Raw genomic sequence first — 20,737 nt, forward strand, 5'->3', positions numbered from 1 at the left:
ATAATATTATGTTGAGTTTGTAAGAATATCAAATGCATGTATGTGTGAGTGTGATTGGATTGGATAAGGGAGCTGAGCTCCCATTTGATTTATGACATGATGAGCATGTAGAGGGTGAGCTGAGCTCCCCACATTGTTATATATTGTGTTTACAGGTCAGGCGAGTCAAAAAAATTTCCCGTTGTATGGTCCATATTATAACCAGACTCTGTCCGATTGAATTCTTGAAATTGGGCTTAAAATGAGTCTTAGAATTGGGTTAAGGAATAGTTAGGCTTACTACGGGTCTCGGGGGTTTTAGGCCGGCCCAAGTCCTAGTGCTGGTCCGACCCATAGGTTGGGTCGAGACAATTAAGTTACCATAGTAATTTTTTATTTATTTTGAAGAGGCCAATTAATAAAAACACTTTAAAAATAAGTCTATAATATTATAATATATTATTAGAAATAATTATACAATATTATAATATTTTACATATTAATGAACTTTTGAAAAGGGGAGGAGGGTACTGGAGGCTAAGAATGGCAACGGCTAAAGTATTTATGGGTGTTCAACTAAACTCTAATATGACGAATTTGGATAATATATAATTAGATTTGAGAAAAGTTTGATTTTAAGAAATGATGCCCATGATGGGTTCAGGTTTTACATATCAGTTATTCAAACTCATTTATATAAATAATTAATTAAATATAAAACATATATTTTTATAATATTATTTATAATATTTATATTTTAAATAAAATAAAATTTAAATATTTTATGAAATATCAAAATTTTAAAATATAAATTGTTAATAAAAATAATTTTTATGTAAATTATTAATTAAGATATATAAAATTAAATAAATTATGACATTTTCAAGTAATATAATCAAATTTAAAAGAATAAATTTAAATTTAATTTAAAATAAATTTAATTTTAAAAATATTAATAACTTTAAATTTAAATTTAAATAAGTAATTTTTACCAATATCCTACTGTCGCAAGGTATTTTGCGGTCGCCTGGACGAACACTCACCGAAGTGGGAAAGAGTGAGGAGTCGCCACTTTAATTTTGAGGGAAATTAAAGAAAACCATTCGCGAAAATATATTAAAAGAAACCACTTCGAAAACAGAGATTCTAGGTTCGGGGTCTATATACGGGCGGGGAAGGTGTTAGGCACCCTGCCTCGTCCCTCCACGAGGGTAAACAGATTTAACATTATGCTCTTTACAAATTAAAATCGATAGTTAGGGGGGGTAGAATGATGATGTTAGTCCCTTAGACAAAAGGGAATATTTGATTTTCCACTAGTTCGGGTTACCCAGATACATAAGTATATGAGACGACCCTTAGTGAGTTTGGTGTTACGTAGCGGTTTTTGTTTATAGGGTAACTTTGTGTATTGTGCTATTTTAGTTAGAATTTGAGAGAATCAAGATAAAAACCTCTCCCGATCTCTAGGGGTAATCTGTTTAAAGTTTGAGTAAGGAATTTCGGATAAGAACTCTCCTCCGATCTCCCCATATTTATTAAAATTTGACTGAGAATCGGATAAGAACTCTCCTCCGATCTCTTTAAATATTTATTAAAATTTTTTATTGAGAAATCTCCTCCGATCTCTTTAAATATTTATTAAAATTTTTGATTGAGAATCGGATAAGAACTCTCCTCCGATCTCTTTAAATATTTGTTAAAATTTTTTATTGAGAACTGGATAAGAACTCTCCTCCGATCTCTTTAAATATTTCTTAAAATTTTTTATTGAGAACCGGATAAGAATTCTCCTCCGATCTCTTTAAATATTTGTTAAAAATTTTGATTGAGAATCGGATAAGAACTCTCCTCCGATCTCTTTAAATATTTGTTAAAATTTTTTATTGAGAACCGGATAAGAACTCTCCTCCGATCTCCTTAAATATTTGTTAAAATTTTTTATTGAGAATCGGATAAGAACTCTCCTCCGATCTCTTTAAATATTAATCACGATCGTATATTATAAGAACCGTAGACTAAGGGTTCTGGCATCCGAAAACGCTGAAAGCCCGAACGAGGCTTCTCTTAACCCATTGATACCTTATAACTAGGGAGGGGATACCAGACTGAATTTTATCGATCTCCTATGTGATCGCCTTACCGGTACCTTTTGACAGGCAATATTCGATCTCTTTCATTTACTAGTCTGGGATCCGATCTTACCTCGATCCCCCACTATACCAAGTTATCTTCTGAGCTAGTCTAGTGGTTCGACTTCATAATTTTCCTCCGATTTATTACCCAAACTTTGTTATTTTAAAGGAACTCTCATGTTAGGACACAGTTATCAACATTTTATCAAACTACCTATACGTTACCCATGACCATAACACCTACATTTGAAGTTAATGAAGGCTAAAAATAAATAACACGAACTAATGAACAAAAAGGTAAACTCAAGAGAATAACCACCTTCGTGGGGCTCTTTAACATAACGTAAACTTAACGAATATTACGAGCATGAAAAAAAGAAAATAATAAAAAACGAGCACTTGATAAAGCAACGGTCTAGACGCTCACCTATGGGAAGTTGAATCTATTGAGCTAACTATGGATAGGGGTGTGCAGTTTTCGGTTTAAACTGAAAAATCGAACCGAACCGATTAATTCGGTTCAATCGGTTCAGTTTTAAAATTTAATCGGTTCGGTTTGGTTTATAATTTTGATAATTTCAGATTAATCCGTTCGGTTCGGTTATTTTCATAAAAAAATTAAAAAAATCGAACCGAACCAAAATTATTAATATATATAGGAAATAAAAAAATCGAACCAAATTGAATCGAACCGAACCGAAATCAAAGAAAACCGAACCGAACCTTAAGATTTTTGAGTTTTGATTTCTAATTTTTTTGGTTTTTATGTTTTTATTATTTAGATTTAATGTTAAAAATATGAAATTTTATAAATTTCGGTTTGATCGATTTAAAACTGAACCGAACCGATATTTATCGGTTCGATTCAATTCAGTTTTCTCTTATTAATCAGTTCGGTTCGGTTTTTAAAATTTTTGATTTTCGATTTTCAGTTTTATCGGTTCGGTTCGGAACCGAACCGACCGTTCGCACACCCCTAACTATGGAGTCACAAATATAGTAGAGCTGCGCGCTAATAGTCTGGGGATTAAAGCTTGCCTTGAAATAAAGAATACCAATTTAAAATGCAGTCAAGTCGAAATGACAGTAACCGGGTTTGAATGAGATTGAGCTTGGAAAATAAAAGTGGATATAAAGATGGTGAAGACAAAACTGAAACTGAGAGATGGGATCGCAGAGTAATGAACAAACTAAAAATAAAGAGTTTCAGTATTCAACACTCCTTCAACGGGAATACTTTAGAAAACTGGTCTCTGAAGTTTTCCTATTTTGAAAGCTTAAAAATAGCATAATAGCAAGACTGAATCAAGTTTCAGAGCCTTTCCACTATAATCACCACCCTTTTTGTGTTCTTCCCCCCTCTTTAACAGTTTTCATGCAGGTATTTATAGGGACCGGGGGCTCCCGATGAAGAGTTAGGATTTCCTTTAAGGGAGATGGAAGGTTTGGATTTTAAAGGATACGATCTGATGCCTGAAAATTGAAGAGAATCAAAATGGACGGTTGAAATCTTATTCAGAATATTTGTCCTTTCTCTTTTCTAATCCAACAGCTCAAAATCTTCTTGTCAAGGGAGATCCGAGGGCTGGGAAAAAAAAGCACCGGTCTTGTCGTCTTCTCTTTGATCCAATGGCTCCGAAATTGTCCTTACAAGTAAGATCAACGATGGAGATCGAGATGTACAGGACTGTCATGACACATTTTGGCAACCTGTCAGTAATGTGGACGATTCTGCAAATGAGGCGTGCGGTGGAGATTTGATCTTGTCTGCAATGCTTTAACTACCTCGGCTCTGATTATGACGACAGTTAGTGGAAGTTGTCTTATTCTCTCTTTGCTTTCCGATCTCCCATCTATTCCGATATTTCTAATATGATCCTTTTCCGATCTCTCATGCCAGGCCCCTCTCCCGATCTCTCCCATTCTAAAATCTTTTCTTCTATCCTGACTGGTTCAGTCAAAGCATTTATTCTTTTGGTTACCGAGGCATCCGCTTCGTTTTCCGCTAGCAATAAATATTTAGGCCTTCTCTCTCTCTATATATATATATAGCTTCAATGGGACATCCTTTTCGCATTTCATTTTCTCCTCTTTCCGCTTCTCACTTTTCCTGTTCTAGCCGCTCTGGCAACAATCCCGGCCATGGCAGTTACTTTTGATCTTTTTCTGACTGTTCACTTTGTTTATCGACTGAAAATTTATGACCCCGGTGATCAGAAAATCACGATGGCTACCTCTGATGACAGTGAGAGAACTAGACTAATTTACCGATCCAGACCGAGAACATCGATCGTGTCCATCTCAAGTCGGTTGATCGATAAAATCAGCGAACCGATTTCGGACAAGAAGACTGCTAATTTCCCTCTTATCGTTGGTGACTGCCCTTCGAAGTTCACTTGGCTCCTCACCACATTGGGTGTCCTGACAGCAGCTCGGTTCCGAGCGATAACATTAACGATGACCTCTCCTATCCTCATGAGTCACCCCATCAGAGTTGTACATCTATCCGATGTCGATGGCTGGTTTCCTGATCAAACATATCTTTTGATTCAGCCACGAGACGAGGCTTTGACATAGGTCTTTACTAGGTAGGATATACCGCCGATCTCTAGAGATCTCCCAAATGATGTAATCTGATCTTTAATGTAATCCGATCTCTAATGTGTTTATCCGATCCGATTCCTAACTGAATAACCCTTAGCCGATCTGTAATTCTGAACATCTACCTTAATTCGCCGATCTTTAACTAGCCGATCTTCCCTTATTTATTTATGGAGTTTCTGGAATGTTCTTGCGATGTGTCAGAAAAGCTGGCGAATTTCGCTAACCGATGCGTCGCTTGGGACACTGTGAGTATTGAATGCTCAGACGGGTATAAATAGGGGATGGGTCAGCCAGTTGCTCCCTTATGTCATTTTCAGCATCTCGCGAGCGATTCCAAAATTCTCTCATTTTTCAAGTTCTTCCGACACCGATCACACTCCGGTAAGGGTTTTGATCTTTCTTTTAGTTAAATTTTCTCTTTTCTTTGAAAATGAGCGGCGCTGAGGGTCAGAGAGCGACGAACCCCCCTTCCATCTATGTCTCGTGGTCGTCAGATGAAGTTGAAGTGGTCGGACCAAGCGAGCGATCTAAACCTCCTACGACCTCCGTTTAAGCTCGTGGTCAAGTGGCACCCTCAAGGTGAACGCATTCCTCAGGGAGAGAAAACCTTCCCGTGGATGAGTTGCCATCAATCCTTCAAGAAACCGATCTGCAGTCGATTAGCCAAGAATACAACCTTCAGACTGACTCATACGAGCTTATCAGATGTCATGGCGATCTCCAAGCCGATCATTTCTTTGAAGAAAATGACGTGCTTATGGTGTACGAAGAACAATTAAAAGCCAGGCTTCGGTTTCCTGTTGACGACTTCTTCAGAGACGTCTTAAAATTTCACCATGTCTCGGTGGCCCAAGTACATCTGAACTCATGGCGGATCCTGATAGCCTTCAGAGGCCTCTGTCGAGCTAAGGGACTCATCCCTACAGTGAAGGTGTTCGCTGAGCTACATAGGCTCACTCGTCGAAAGGACGATGAGTACTGGTTCTTTCAGGCAAAACCGCACTGTGGGCTCTTTACCGATCTGCCCTCCTCACTGAAGAACTGGAAAAATCGCTTCTTTATGTTGAGGAGCAAGATTCCGAACGATTTTGAAGGTTTCCCCCGAAGCTGGCAATATCTGGTCCCACCACTTCTGAAGCACATCGCTTTGAGTCGGGATGAGGGTGCCATGGTAACGGAGCTAAAGGATCAGGCGGCCACTCAGAAGTTCTCCTGCTTAGATGCTGTGATGGCAGAACTGCATTATTGGATGATGCGGCTGGTTACCGGTGAAGAGCGCGGGCTTCAGCTCTCTGACCTCGGCCCTGGTATTTTCTACATCTCTAATCTCTGGGCCTTAGCGAACTCACTGACTTTTTTTTTGTGCAGGTATGGCGAGCGGCGAGGCTTCCAAAGAGAGTCAAAAGCGAAAGAGAGAGGTCTCTAGGAAAGTGCGAGAAATGAAGCGTGCCGAGGCCTCACAGACGCCAAGGCACGATCCAGGAGAGATGCAGGGAGGCTCGTCCCGACCCTTGAAACCACCGATCCCTGAAATAGAAGTGGTTCGGTCTCCGCCTCGACAAGAAGAACCGCCACCACCTCCACCAGTTGCTTCGAGTGCGGAAAGGGGTCCTTCCCAACCTACTCCAAGGACCCTTTCCCGCAAAGCTCAGGTCCTGATTCACTCCCTGGAGAAGAACCGGACTGTACGGGAGAATCCGGGCTTAGCAAAGGTTCTGGGAGCTTCCATCTGCCTCCAAGAGGATCGGAACAGGCTGACCCATGGCAACATTGACGATCTCCTGACCCAGATGATGAGCTTGAGCGTGGAGAGCTTAGTGAACCAGCATATCATCAGGGAAAAGGCTCATCATTTGAGACAGGAGATCCAGAAGGTGGGTCAGGAAGCGGCTTCCACCCGAGCTCAACTTTCATCCGCCCGGGAATATATAGCTGAAATTGAGGGGCAGATGAAATTCTATGAGGATAAATTGGCCGAGCAGGCTTATGTTCTTGAAAAAGCTCGGGCGCTCCGAGCTGCTGATGTCGCTCGCCTCATTGAAGAACTTAGAGCGAAAGAAGAAGAGGCAATGATGAGGGAGGCTGATGCTTATGTGAACGCCCATGGGGACCTTTTGGCCAAGCTCAAGAAGCGTTATCCCAAGGAGGACTTTTCCAGGATGGTGGACCTGGCTCCCCAAGACGAAGAGGAGAGCGAGGAAGAAGCTGAGGGAGATAGAGAGATTGAGCGAAATGTAGAACAGGCTGGGGTGATCCTCCAGCCGAATGACTTGTATTTTATTTTAAAATGAAATGAAATTCTCTCTTTTGTTCAATGACTGGATGTGATCAGAAAGTATCTAAATTGTACAAGCGCCTGACTGTCTGAACCAATTAGAACATCAAACTTAAAAGTGATTATTAATCTAAGTATAAGAGGTCGGAAAAACATTGTAAGCATGAGATCGGCTGAGAACAAATACCGAACGAGACTCAAGATTATTAAAATTGGAAACCTGATTTGAACACTTAAGATTGGAAGCAACATTAAGTCGGATTAAAACCTTAATTTTATTAAACAATTATCTGCAATATTTATAAAAGGGAGATCGGAAATAAGATTGGCCAGAAGACTTAATAATTGGTTTGAGAGATCGGTAAGGATTTGAATGATATGGAGACTTGGTATTGGTTCAATTTCTTTGAAGAGAGACCGAAAATGTGATTGACTGACAAGGAGACTTGGTGTCGATTTGATCCCTATGAATTGAACGACATGGAGACTTGGTGCTGGTTTGATCCCTATGAAGAGAGATTGGAAATGAATTGAACGACATGGAGACTTGGTGCTGGTTTGATTTCAAAGTCTATTGATTTCAGGGTTCGACCAAAATATGGTGTCGACGCCTACTCATTGTGATAACCACATGAGGTTACCCCCCCCCCCCCCTAACTACTTAATTACTAATCCAATAATTTAATGGCCGTGAAGTAAGATATAGTTTATTATTATTATTTGAAAATGGAGGTAAGATATAGGTCGGAAAGAAGGCAATGTTGGAGGTAAAGTAAATGAATGAACCCAAAATTCTTAGAATTCACACCCAACACAATGGGGGTAGGCGTTTGAATGTAGGACTTAGGGAGAGGCCTACAAGATTCCTTTCATACACAACTGTTTGTCATGTTTATAATCTTAATGATATTCAACCCTAGCTAAAGCTAGCTACTTCACTTCATTTTTTCTGCACAATATCCAATTACCTTACTGCACTGTATTGTACAAAGTATCAAATCCAAATAAATTAACGCCCCACATTTCAAAAATGTACTACTTTTAGAAAAGTCTATGCTTTTTTTTTTTCTCTCTTTTTTTAATTTGTAAGGAAAAGTTCAAACTTTTTTTAAAATAACGAAAATTAATTTCTATCATTTCATTCCAATTATTATAAAATTATTTTTATATAAAAATTAATATTGTAATAATTTTAAATTTAATATTTAGTATTAGATTTATATAAAATTAATAAATTTATTATTTTAATTATTTATAAATCATATTTAATTATATATAAATGTGGAACCAAATTGCGAAAATTAATTTGAAAAGGATCATACTTGGATTTTTGAATCAACAATTCACGCCCCACCATGGAACTTCAAATCCCAAGAAAAAAAGCCACACCTGAGACCGAAATGTCAAACGAGAATCCTCTTTAAAATGAGAGAGGTCAAAAATTAGGTTGTGCAATCTATTTTTGATTCTAAATCAATTGATTTGAATAAATTAAAATATTAAAATTGTGTTTTTAAAAAAATCAAATCAAATTAAATTAAAGAATTAATCGATTCGAGTGAAATTAAAATTAATTAATTTAATTTAATTTATCACATATATATATATAATGTGTAAAAAAATTATGATTGTACTAAAAGTAGTGTCATTGTGATAAATATACGTATTATTCTTATAATCAATGTAAATATTTATATTAATTAAAAATAATAAAACATATTAATTAATAAATTATTCAATTACTTTCACTTATATATTACAAGTTTTAGCTAATCTATTTAATTTTATTAAAATTTTCAATAATTTTAACATTTTCATTAATTCTAACTAACTTTTTATTGATAAAAAAATACAGTACTTGAATAATATGTTTAATATATACTGTTATCTTAATTTTAATATTTTTTTTCTCTTTTTATCATATTTTTAACTAATGTTTTTCTCAACATTTTATTTTAAATTTAAGTCCTAATGAATGAAAAAAAATTCAAATGTTTAAATATAAAATATTAATAAACAATATAACAAAATAAACCTAATTATAACTTCTAAAATAAAATATGATTCAGAAAATTAATATTTTTATTTGAGAATAATTACTAAAACAATAAAAAAAATAAAATAATTGACTATATCAATTAAGTTCATTAATTTAGTTAATTATTAAAATTAAAATTAATGTGAAAATTTAAGACTAAAATAATAAAATTATAAGATTTTACTAAAATTTAAAAAAACTTATAGAGGATTGGATTTAACATAGTCCACTTATATGCTCTGATGTCTGTGGAGATGATAAATAAAGAATTTTTAAATACATTTTAATCCATCATAACGTTGAATGTAATCATTGTATAAAAACTACAAATAATTATTACTTAAGATTATAAATTTTTTATTCCTATTCAAAAACTCGATTTCATTAAAAAATAAATAAACAAATTCAATCACTCGCAAGAAAATCTCAAATTAGAACTTCTATTCACTCAAAATCTCATTATTAATTCTTTTCTTATTATCATGTTAAATGTTTGTGAAAAAATTTACAAAATATTAAAAAATATTATCATTTTCCAAAAGAAATTATCATTATAAAATTATTTTCTTTTATGATGCAAATATTTACATCATATATAACACTTGACAATCACATTAAAAAAAATTAGCATTAATTCACCCGTAAACTCTAAATTTTTATTTAATTCCATTAAAATTATTAAATGTTAGTTCATTCTTAAAATCTGCCAAAATTATGATTTCACTGACAGGAATTAGTGAGACTAAGTTCCATTCAATTTCAATTAGACTTCCTAAATTAAATATATTATGAATGCTTAATGTTGTTGTAAAATTAATTACAAGATATCTGAGTTCAAGTGAGACTCAATTATATTGAAGAAAATAATGAAAGCTATAATATTTCTATCCATTTCTTAAAATACAGATGGAAAACGTAGACGTGAAGGAAAAGCTAGAAAAGAAATGGAGCAATAGAGAGACAAGTGCACGAAAAGTAGTGCTCATAAAGAATAATATATTAGTTCTAATTTGCTACAAGTAATTCTTCCTCCATGCATGATTATTTTCTTCCATGGAAATATATTTTTTTTATCATTCTAAACTTCTGTTGTTCTGTACAAAAGAAACCAATAATCCCATGGCATGATGAGCTAATTAGCCAGTCCTTTAATTATCTTTAAATGCATCAGAAATTACCAAAAGAAAATAATTAATATCAGTAAAAAGACTCTTCTTTTTGCTTAGTTAGCCATTTTAATTAACCCCCACCAAAAGCATTAGGAAGGCTTAATTAAGTAATTAAGATTTGCCTAGCTAGCTGGCTCATAAGAAGAGAAGTAGCGTAGGTGATTTTTCGCTTTGTAGTACTTCACTAGTTGCAGCAGTATTGCAATTTTCGGGCCTGGTTTCCAAATTTGCAGTATGAGCAGGAGAAGGAACAGCAATGGTGAGATCAAGATTTATGTGAGAAGAACCAGCAGAAGTTTCATCCTCCTCGAGAGAAGAAGTTGCTGCATCAGAAACCCTATCATTATCAGTCTTAGATTTGTTGGATTTACATGTATCTTCATCAACAGGTTGAGGACGAGGAAGAATTTGGTTAAGGCGATGATTGTTTGGGTCTATTCCCATTTTTATTAGCTTTTTCCTTAGGTGAGAGTTCCAATAATTCTTCACCTCATTGTCAGTCCTCCCCGGCAGTCTCCCAGCTATCAGTGACCACCTAACAGCCCACAAAACATTAATTCATTAGCAAATCTTCACCGTATAGGCATATATAATATAGCATTTGTAGCGCAAGGGTTTGTGTATGGAACTCATAACCTCTAATTCTATATATGTATTTTTTATTTTTTTTATCGGTTTTTGAAGGGGAGAAAAACCCCTCAAACTCAAGACTTTTTCTAAACTAAAAGATGTATTTGTTACAAACTAAGTCTATGAGTTCTATATTTATAATTAACAAAAAGGTTTGAATTAATGTCGAAATCATGAAGCTCTAAGTCTGTATGTACATATGGATAAAGAGAGAAGAAGAAGAAGAAGTACCTGTTGCCAAGGAGAGCATGGAGCTTAATAATGAGGTCCTCCTCATCTTGAGCAAAGTTGCCTCGTTTGATGTCTGGCCTAAGATAGTTTATCCATCTTAGCCTGCAACTTTTGCCACAACGGTGCAATCCTGAAATACACCTGTCAAGTTAGCATATATAGCGCGCACACACACGTACAAATGTAAATTGAAATAATATAAATATTCAATTTGGACAAACATCCAAGTTCAAATTAATTTCTCCTTCCCATCCCCTCCTTTGTAAACCAATATATATATGTATATACCTGCAGCCTTAGGGATGGAACGCCAGCAACCTTCGCCATGAGTAGCAATATAATCGATGAGCTTCTGGTCTTCTTGCTTGGACCAAGATCCTTTGTTGTTGCCTTCTTTATCACAGCAAGGTTTTCTCATTTCTTTCTGTAATTCCTGATCCCTCTCTGTCTCTTTATTTGTCCTTGAAGCCCTCCAAGAATTGGAAACAAAAGTGATATATAGCAGGTAGAAAGAAGAGTGATAGGGGCACACTCAAAGACTGAGGATTGAGGAAGACCATTTATAGTTATAGATGTAGTTGAGAAGAACGCGAATATTGACTTGGACTGGTGGTTTTGAGTGTTTAGGTGGGGATCACTGGATAAATAGTCTTTCCTTCTAGTCTCTCTTTCTAACCTCTCCATATGTGACCTAATTAATAATGTTTAATTACCTCCTGTTAGTTTATAGATTTCTTTCTTATCTTATTAAATTAATAGTGGATTAAATTTATTACACCTATAAGCCTAATTTGATATGGTACGTACTATAGATATCTTAATTTTGGTAATGTACGTTTTGAGTTGGAAATTGGAAGCCTCTTTTTTCTTTTTTTCTTTTTTCCATTGGATATGCTGAGTGGAGTTTGAAGCCATTGAAAATTTGGAACAATTTCAATATTATTAACTTAAAGTTCATAAAAAAAAAAATCTCTACAGGCCATAAAAAGTATATTTTTATTTTCTTTTTTTGTAAAATTTTTAATTTTGATATAATAATTTGCATGTTTATTAGCTTCGGTTGAATGGGTTCATCTGCTACTAGAAGAACCATGCCTATGGGGTAGTTGGTAGGTTTTAAAGTTGGAAACTAGGATTGGTGTGCTTTTGAGTGGAATTAAATGGATGTGTCGAGTTCACAAATTTAAGAATTAAGATGTGGAGCTTTTTCACTTTTCTATAAAAATATGCTTATTTTTTTATATGATACCAAATTTATTCTAATTAATCAAACTATGAATACTTAATAACCTCTTTTTTTTTTCTTTTCTCATTTTATATAAAAAAAATCAACAATATATATCAACTCTTAAATATTTCATGATATTTTTATTTCATAATAAACTTATATACATAATTATATTTTTTAATATAAAAAAATTCCTTAAAAAATATCATTGGAAGTAATAATCTTCTGCATTATATATATATAGGTGTTAAATGAGTCAAAAATCAGGATTTAGTAGCCAATAGCTTATAACTACGTAATAAAATTGAATGTGAATAGACTAATTGCGAATTTTTCAGAGATTATTTTGATAATGGGAATTTGAAACAGAGATTAATCATGAAGAGGTTAATTGGTAAAACTTGTAAAAATGGCAGTGTGTCAAACTTGGGAAAATTTTCTGCAAGCTCGTAACTGGCATTTTATATTGCACTCTCACCAATAATTCTAGAGGTACTTTTATTATATATATATATATACATATATATATATATATATATATAAGGGTTCAGATGAATTAAAACTACCCCCACAAGCACTGAACTTGGGTGGATGATCATGAGCTGATGACCTAGCTACCTAGGAAAAAAGATAAGACTTAATTGAGAGATAAGGGTTGGGGTTAGGGTTAGGGTTAAGGATACTGCCGTATGGATTCATCTCTTCATCTATGATTCTATACCATATACAGTTGAAAAGTATCAGTGGAAATTTCAGTTCACCTGATTTTCAATTTCCTTTTACTTTCTGTTGACTAGCTCGGTGTCTGCTTGTCATTTCAGAGTCAATTTTCTTCCAATTAATGGTGATTATCTTTGCAATTAATTACCAGCAATACTATTTATTATCACTGTAATATTCGGCTGCATGTGTGTTCGGTTGCTTTTGAGGTATTGATTATTATTTTAGCAAAAATCATTTGAATTTATGCCATATATATATATATATATATTTATATATTGTTTCATTGCGATTTAGATTATTTTCTTTTGTGGTTTTAAATTTTTTATTTTTAATTTTTGAAAAATTAAACAAAACCTAATAAAACATTTTGCACAATAAAACTAGGGGAAATATTCATGCATAACTACATGAAGAACCAACCCAACTAATGGCTATTGCGTGCATTGCCAAATAGTCTATATACTTAATTATAATGGAAAGCCGATATTAATGATGCAAAATGAAACAGAAAGACTGGTGGATGAACATTAAATTAATAATTAATCTATTATAATATCCTACATGCATAGTACTACAATACAACTTAGGAAAAACCAACACCTCAAAACTAGTAATGAGAATCTAACTACACACATCAATCAATTTAATTATGGCAAACGAGGTCTCTGCAAACTTAGATACACCCAACACCAATGAAACAGCTTCTGTCTGTCTTTCTGCTTTACTTAACAACCCAATTTGTCTTCCTAACTAAGCAGGATATAGAGAGAGAATCAACTGTATGTATATACTTATACCATAGAACGTACCATTGATTATTTGCCGTGATTATATGTGCTGTAAATAATTAAAGAACAGAAAGTGTATGGAATAGTAAATAATTCAGAACCTTAAAGCTTCATGCGATTAGTTGCAGAGAAATTTAAGTTAATAATTTCATACTTAGATTCTTTGTTTTATTTATTTATTTGACTTTGGCTTTTAGTCCTTTGTGGTATATATTTATAATTTGTTGCAACTCTAACTTTATATTTCAATTTATGTATTGTGTTTTTTATTTTTATTTTGATTAGCTACATCATTTTTAATTTTTTTTTTATAATTAATAGTTATGATTGCCAAGCTCGTTAACGAATAATGAGATGAATTAATGATGAACTTTATATTAATTTTCAACTTAATTTTGTAGCCTTACTTTTTAATATTTAGTAATAAATTGAATGGTAAGAATACTTTCTTTTTTATATTGTATATTGTGTTTTAAATAAATATCAATATACAATTAATTTATATTGTATATTTCAATTATCAAAAAATCACTCAATTTAAAATTTAAGTCTATTAATGAAAACACATAGCCTAATTTGACCTATTAGCTAATACATATACTTATGTGGTAGATTCAGATTCTAGTCTCATTCTACCGCTTAAAAAAAATGTAAATAAGAACTATAATAATAGTTTTATATCTTTAACACACCTAGTATGAAAATGTTTATTAGATTAGAAGCGTAAGCAAGCATAAATTTATCAAATATTATATTGAAATGTTTATTAATAAATAAAAATAGTTAAAATTCAAACTCTAAATCTTTTGATAGATGGACTTTTATATCAACTTTAAAAATACTCAACTTAAAAATTCAAACGTATATGTTACCAAACATAATAATATTTGAAAATTACTCATTATATACTTTAATAACATGTTGAGAATACTGTAGAGAAGAGAATATGTATATATACATATATAAAATGATGAGAATTTAGATAATGACAATCCTTCACATCAACAAACTGATAAAATTAAAATAACAACTATATAAAAAATAGATATTTATCTAATTTATATAATAAAAGATAATTACATCCTTAACTAGAAGATAGATTTTTTTTTTTTTAAATTTATTTAAGATAAGTACTAATCACAACAACTTCCTTTAAGTACATGCATGATATAAATATATATAATTAATTTAATATTATAACTAAATAATAAAAAAATACTACAAATTCATGAAAAGAAAATATTTTCTATATCTAAATTATTTTTTACGAAATAAATGAAATTTAAATGTTTATTTGTTTTGAGATTTTGAACCAAAAGCTTATGTGTTATGGATAAAAAAACCAAGGCATTTCATACTTCATAGAGAGAGGCTAAATAAATAAAATGGGGAAATTTTTGAAAGGGAATTTAATAACCAGGAAAGAATCCTCTAATCTAGTTAAAACCAAGCTTTACACGTTGGATTAGGAATAATTTCAAGTGGAATAGAAATACGTGTGAGTTTTTTTTTTAAAAACATTGGATCCATATATGAAACTAAACTAATAAAATTTTTATAATTTAAGAGGGAGAAATTGAGCTTTCCAAATCAAATAATTTTGGGTTTAATTAATAGCAAATGTGTGGACTATAATATTCTTAATAAATTGAAGTCTGATTAATAACTATGTAGTTTTACTTTGAAGGCCTGTAATAAGAATTTCATTGAAAATTGCAGTTGGTTTTGACGGAGTTTTGCAGCACACATGACTTCTCTCTGTCTCTAATCTCTCACTTTGACTGCTTGGTTTATAGAACCCCTGCCATCCACCAGTCATATGCTTCTGCAACTATATATATATAGAGAGATTACAATAGTTATATTAATTATTAGGGCAAAAAAATCAAAAGAATTTATTTTATGAATGTTATGATTTTGAAATAAATAATTTAATTTTTAATATCAGAATATCAGATTTGTAGATATTATCATATAAACTAATTATAAATATTAATTACAAATCGATGAAATCGAAATTTATTTAAAGGGAAAAAGAAGAAATTGCTGATGGTATATTAGACTTATTGGCATACCTAATTACCTATATATAATCGATCTAATTAGAATTTGAAACTTCCGTTAACTATATTAACTACTTTCAGTTTGACCAACGGTTGCAACAATCAAATTCATGTTTTTGTTCTCTGCTATTGCGTTTTTAAAAGTCAAGGAATGTGTTCGTCAATTCCATTTGAATCTGTGTGATTTGAATTCAATCATAATTTATTTTAATTTATATATTTTTAAAATAATTTAAAATTTAATAATTTATAAAATTGAACGTTAATTTAATATAATTTGACTTAAAATAATTGCATGAAATATCTGCTTACAATTTGGATGATTTGTGTTTTTTTTTCTTTTTGAAAATGCGGATTTGAAACGCACGAAAATATTTTCATAAAAATTAATTTTTAAAAAATATTTTCTATAAAAATATTTTTATTATTTAATTATAATATTAAATTAATAATATGTGTTTATATCATGCATGCATAAGTAATTTTATATTTTAATAAAACTATCATTTTCTTTGAAATTGGCTTAATTTTTATTTAATCAGTAAAATATTTTTTATTAACTCATTTTCTAAACGCTTCAAGATGTTAAAAATATAAAAAAAAAAAATTTTTCAGAAAAATATTTAATATTTTTAGTAAAACATAAGGAGCCTTGAATGCAGCTTTCATTTTCAAGACTCCAATTTCATAATGTCTAATTATCAAATTCCTATCACAAATTTTCAATCTCAATTCTCTAATCATCGCACAACATACAAATTAAATTTTGTTCAAATAGATTGTTCATCAAATCAATCTCTTCATAGACCAAATTAAATTGAATCAGTTCATACCTTGTAGTTTATGACATATTTGATTATATATATATATATATATATATATATATATATATATATATATATATATATATATATATATATATATATATTTAAATAGTTATTTCAATCTTTTGATTTTGTTAATTGTTTACACATTAAAATGCCAAAACTAACAAATTAAATAAAACTAACCTCATTGCTTTTATAAATCTTAATTTATCTAATTACTCTAAAATAGTTTGTGATAGTCTCAAAAGATTTTTTTTTCTTGAAAAATAGATAAAAATAGAAAGGCTATTTGATCTTAATTTTAAGATAATTCAGATGTGTCATGACCTAACCTATAGCCCAAACCGGCACTAGGACCTGGGCCAGTATAAAGCCTCCGAGGCCCGTAGTAAGCCTTATTGTTCTCAAACCCATGATCAGGCTCACAATATAGGCCCAATATGCATATAAAATAATTTAAATTAAACTGTTATAATTTTATTTCGGGCCAACTTAACCCAGTAATTATCAGAAACTAAAATTACAGGAGTCCAGCTCAACCCTGTTACATCATTTACAAACTATTTAAAACTCATAAAAAAATTTTATTTGTTAATAAAAAAACTTAAATTCATGCAGTCCCTGACAGGATTAGTGCTACTATTAGTTCTAAATTACAAATTTAGATAATAATAATACAGTTAATTAATTTTTTTCATAACTTGCGAGGAAATGAATAGGTTATTCTTAAAAATGTCTCCTCCTGTAGCTTGGAAAAATATGGTGAACAGGAATGAGTGTTTTACTCACAGAGTAAAATACCAATTTTAAGTATAATTTCTATAGTTATCTAAAGCTAATGCATCCTAAAGAGTGGAATGCAACACTATCAAAATTTTCATACACATCACATCATAATAGCAAAAAGGCAATTTGGAGCACTCACACACCCAACAATGTCAAGCAATATATATATGAGAGCTGATCCCCTATACAGCCCTCTTAATCCAACATCTGCCAGCGAGTGTCTCTCAAGCCGGACTTTCGCTTAATAAACCAAATGTGGGGTCCCAGCGAGTGTCTCTCAAGACGTGTCTACCCCGACTTATCCATAAAGGACCGAGTCTCAGCGAGTGTCTCTCAAACCGTGTCTACCCATCCTGTCCATATCCAATACCATACTACATGCACGCCAACGCACGCACACTGCTCTAAATTAATACAAACAACATCCATGGCAATTCATCAATTAAGAATACAATATAAAACATGCATAGTATTTAATTACATAGATACATACTTATAAGTGATGCATGGATATATCTGAACATATAATAATATTGAAATTATAATTAAAATTAATATTTTACTCACAGTACACCGATGACTATTGTGGCTGTTGAATGGAGGAAAATAGTTGACCTTGATCACCTAAATAATTATATTATAAATTTATTAATACTAAGTCAAAATAAAACCCTAAAGAGACAATAGACAACCTAATTCATGCCAGAAATTCGGTAGAGTTTCCCTTATACCTAGGACCTACCCAATCTGCACAAAGATTCAAATAACGCTTTTAAATTATCAATTTCCACAATCACATCTCATCAACATCATATGACCCCTCCTGGGCCCTCCAAATCAGACAATAGTCATAAACTTGAAAAATTATGTTTTAGTCCCTATAATTATCATTTCATAAAAATTCACTCCGACAAGATCTAAAAATTCTAAAATTTTGCCCCGCAGTCCTTAGCAATATTAGAGAGCTAACGCAAAAGGAATTACAATTTTCTAATCACCCATGAATATTTTATTAATTTTATTCTAACCCAGTACAAGGCAAAAATTGAGCAATGTAGAGTTCGGATTTATCCTATGTCAAATCTGACACCTGAAACGTGTCCAGAACATCTGAAAATGCTAGGATTGACTATAATATCAATCACATTCTGAGATGGGCGACCGGGCAGCCGGATCTGGCTGAAATACGGTCCCGACGCCGGTGAGCTATCCTCGATCCGATTGCACATAAATTAAGTTTAAATTGTGTTAATAATTATCATAAATTTTGGGAATCGAAAAAGTGCAAAAATCTCACCAAGCGATCAGGACCGTCCGATTATCGCCTTTTTCAAACGATGTCTGATCAGAGCGAGATTGGTCCTATCTCGAAGATCTCATCGTCCTGAGTCCATCGGTGGCCTCGGATTTCTGATCCGACGGTCGGATCGACCGAAAACTTGCCGAAAAGCCCACCGCCCAAAACTTTCTCTCTCTTCTTTCTCTCTCCTTGGAACTACGGCTGCCGGCGGCGATTTGAAGCACCACCGGTCGAGAAAAGTGCACCAAGTCATGAGGAGGTGAACGCTAGTGGGACTACAACCATCCGGTGTCGCAAACGCTGGGATTCGAGGCTCAAAGCTCCGACGGCCGGTGGCTTCTCTCTCTCATCCTTCCTTGCATTTTTGCGACTAGAGCTCGCCATCGGGGCATTGCCGGAGGTCACTGGTGTTGGGGGTGGTGGTTGGAAACGCTGGCCAGCGATGGGTGGCGGGGGTGGTGGCCGGAAGCAAAGAAGAAGGGAGGGAGAACAATGGAATCGGGGAGTGAGAAAGAAAGGTGGGGAGGGGGGGCCTGTGCACTGCGTTTTGGGTTTCTTCTTCTCTTTTTTTTTTTTTTTTTTTAACTTCTAATAATACTATTAGTCCCTCAACTTCTTAGAGATTTACAATTAGGTCCAAAATTATTTTATTATGTTAAAGTTTAATAAAATTCTTATAATGATAAAATAAATATAATCTAAAAAAATTTAATTATTTTATTCTCATTTAATAAATTAACTTTAATTAAATTATTTATTATTAATTAATTTATTATTATTATTTTCCTTTATTTTAAAATCAATTCACATAAATCCTATAATATTAATAACATAATATTTTCTTTTGATTTTATTTATAATTTAAAAATTTTGGATTGTTACAAGATGAGTTAACTTAATTTTGAGCTTAATATTAATTACCCTGTGATTCTCCTCCTCCTCCCTCACACGGTTTAGGATAGGAGATGCCGCACGGTAGGTCTTCGTGCGGGCTTGTTGGGCCTGGAATTGAATTATAATCAGCTGGATCAGATTAATGATTTATTGATTCAAATTGAATTAGAATTACTTTTAGAAAGCTAGTTTCGATTCATTTTTGTTTTTTAAGTTTTGGATTGAATTGAATAAAATCAATAATTTGATTTATTATTTTTTAAAGAAAATTTAAAAGTTATTTTAATTATTAAATTCATTCAATTTGAATACACAAGAACAAAATTAAAATTAAAATTGTTGTTGAACTGAAATCAAATAATGAGAAATCAATGTCTCCATCCGATTCAAGTTTGATTGATCTGATTTTGGAAGCGGCTTGTTGCCAGGCATGCCACACAGACAGGTCATGGAATAACAAATTACTGAGAATCGGAGGGGCTTCTTCCAAAAAGTGACTACCAATGCTTTAGGGTAAATTTCACTCATGGTACATAAATTTTAGAGTTGGTAACATTGCGGTACATGAATTTTAAATTTTCACTTAAAACCTCATAAACTATCATAAATATTACTTTAAACTCATATAACCTACAACAACCTGTTTAAAGGTTAAAAGGATAACGTGGCAGTTCAAACAAGATTAAAAATCATCTTTTCTTCTTTTTTCTCTCCTCTATGTAATATCTAATTCTTACTTTCTCAACTTTATTTATCCTAAATACCTTGCCATTCTCATCTCTCTCTTTCTGATGAAATCGAATTTCTTTTTACTCTCTCTTTTTTCTTCAGGTTTGTAGTTGAAGGATATTTTTGTGTTTTTCGTTTTCTTTCTTTAATTGATGATGTCTCAGTTTAATGGGAGAAGGTTATCACCCAATGGCATTCCTCTTTGCCAATGTGAAGAAGAAGCGACATTAACAACATCATGGACCAATGCACACCCTGGAAGAAGGTTCTATGGCTGCACAAACTATTGGGTAAGTAGAAATGAAATTTTCATCTAGATTTACACTTGGGTAAAATTT

The 20,737-nt window shown here is 32.6% G+C and overlaps 1 protein-coding gene across 1 annotated transcript; it reads right to left on the reverse strand.

The window, feature by feature from the left end:
• Positions 1–10,205: 10,205 nt before the first annotated feature.
• LOC110658005 (transcription repressor MYB6) lies at positions 10,206–11,584 on the reverse strand. The gene is made up of 3 exons (XM_021815453.2): positions 11,350–11,584; positions 11,062–11,191; positions 10,206–10,735 (listed from the first exon to the last, which is right to left on the reverse strand). The coding sequence occupies exons 1-3, from the start codon at positions 11,477–11,479 to the stop codon at positions 10,336–10,338; spliced, it is 660 nt and encodes a 219-aa protein (XP_021671145.1). The 5' UTR covers positions 11,480–11,584; the 3' UTR covers positions 10,206–10,335.
• Between the last annotated feature and the right edge of the window lie 9,153 nt (positions 11,585–20,737).

The sequence above is a fragment of the Hevea brasiliensis genome, chromosome 9, assembly GCF_030052815.1.
Source record: "Hevea brasiliensis isolate MT/VB/25A 57/8 chromosome 9, ASM3005281v1, whole genome shotgun sequence".
In the NCBI taxonomy this organism is placed as follows: domain Eukaryota; kingdom Viridiplantae; phylum Streptophyta; class Magnoliopsida; order Malpighiales; family Euphorbiaceae; genus Hevea; species Hevea brasiliensis.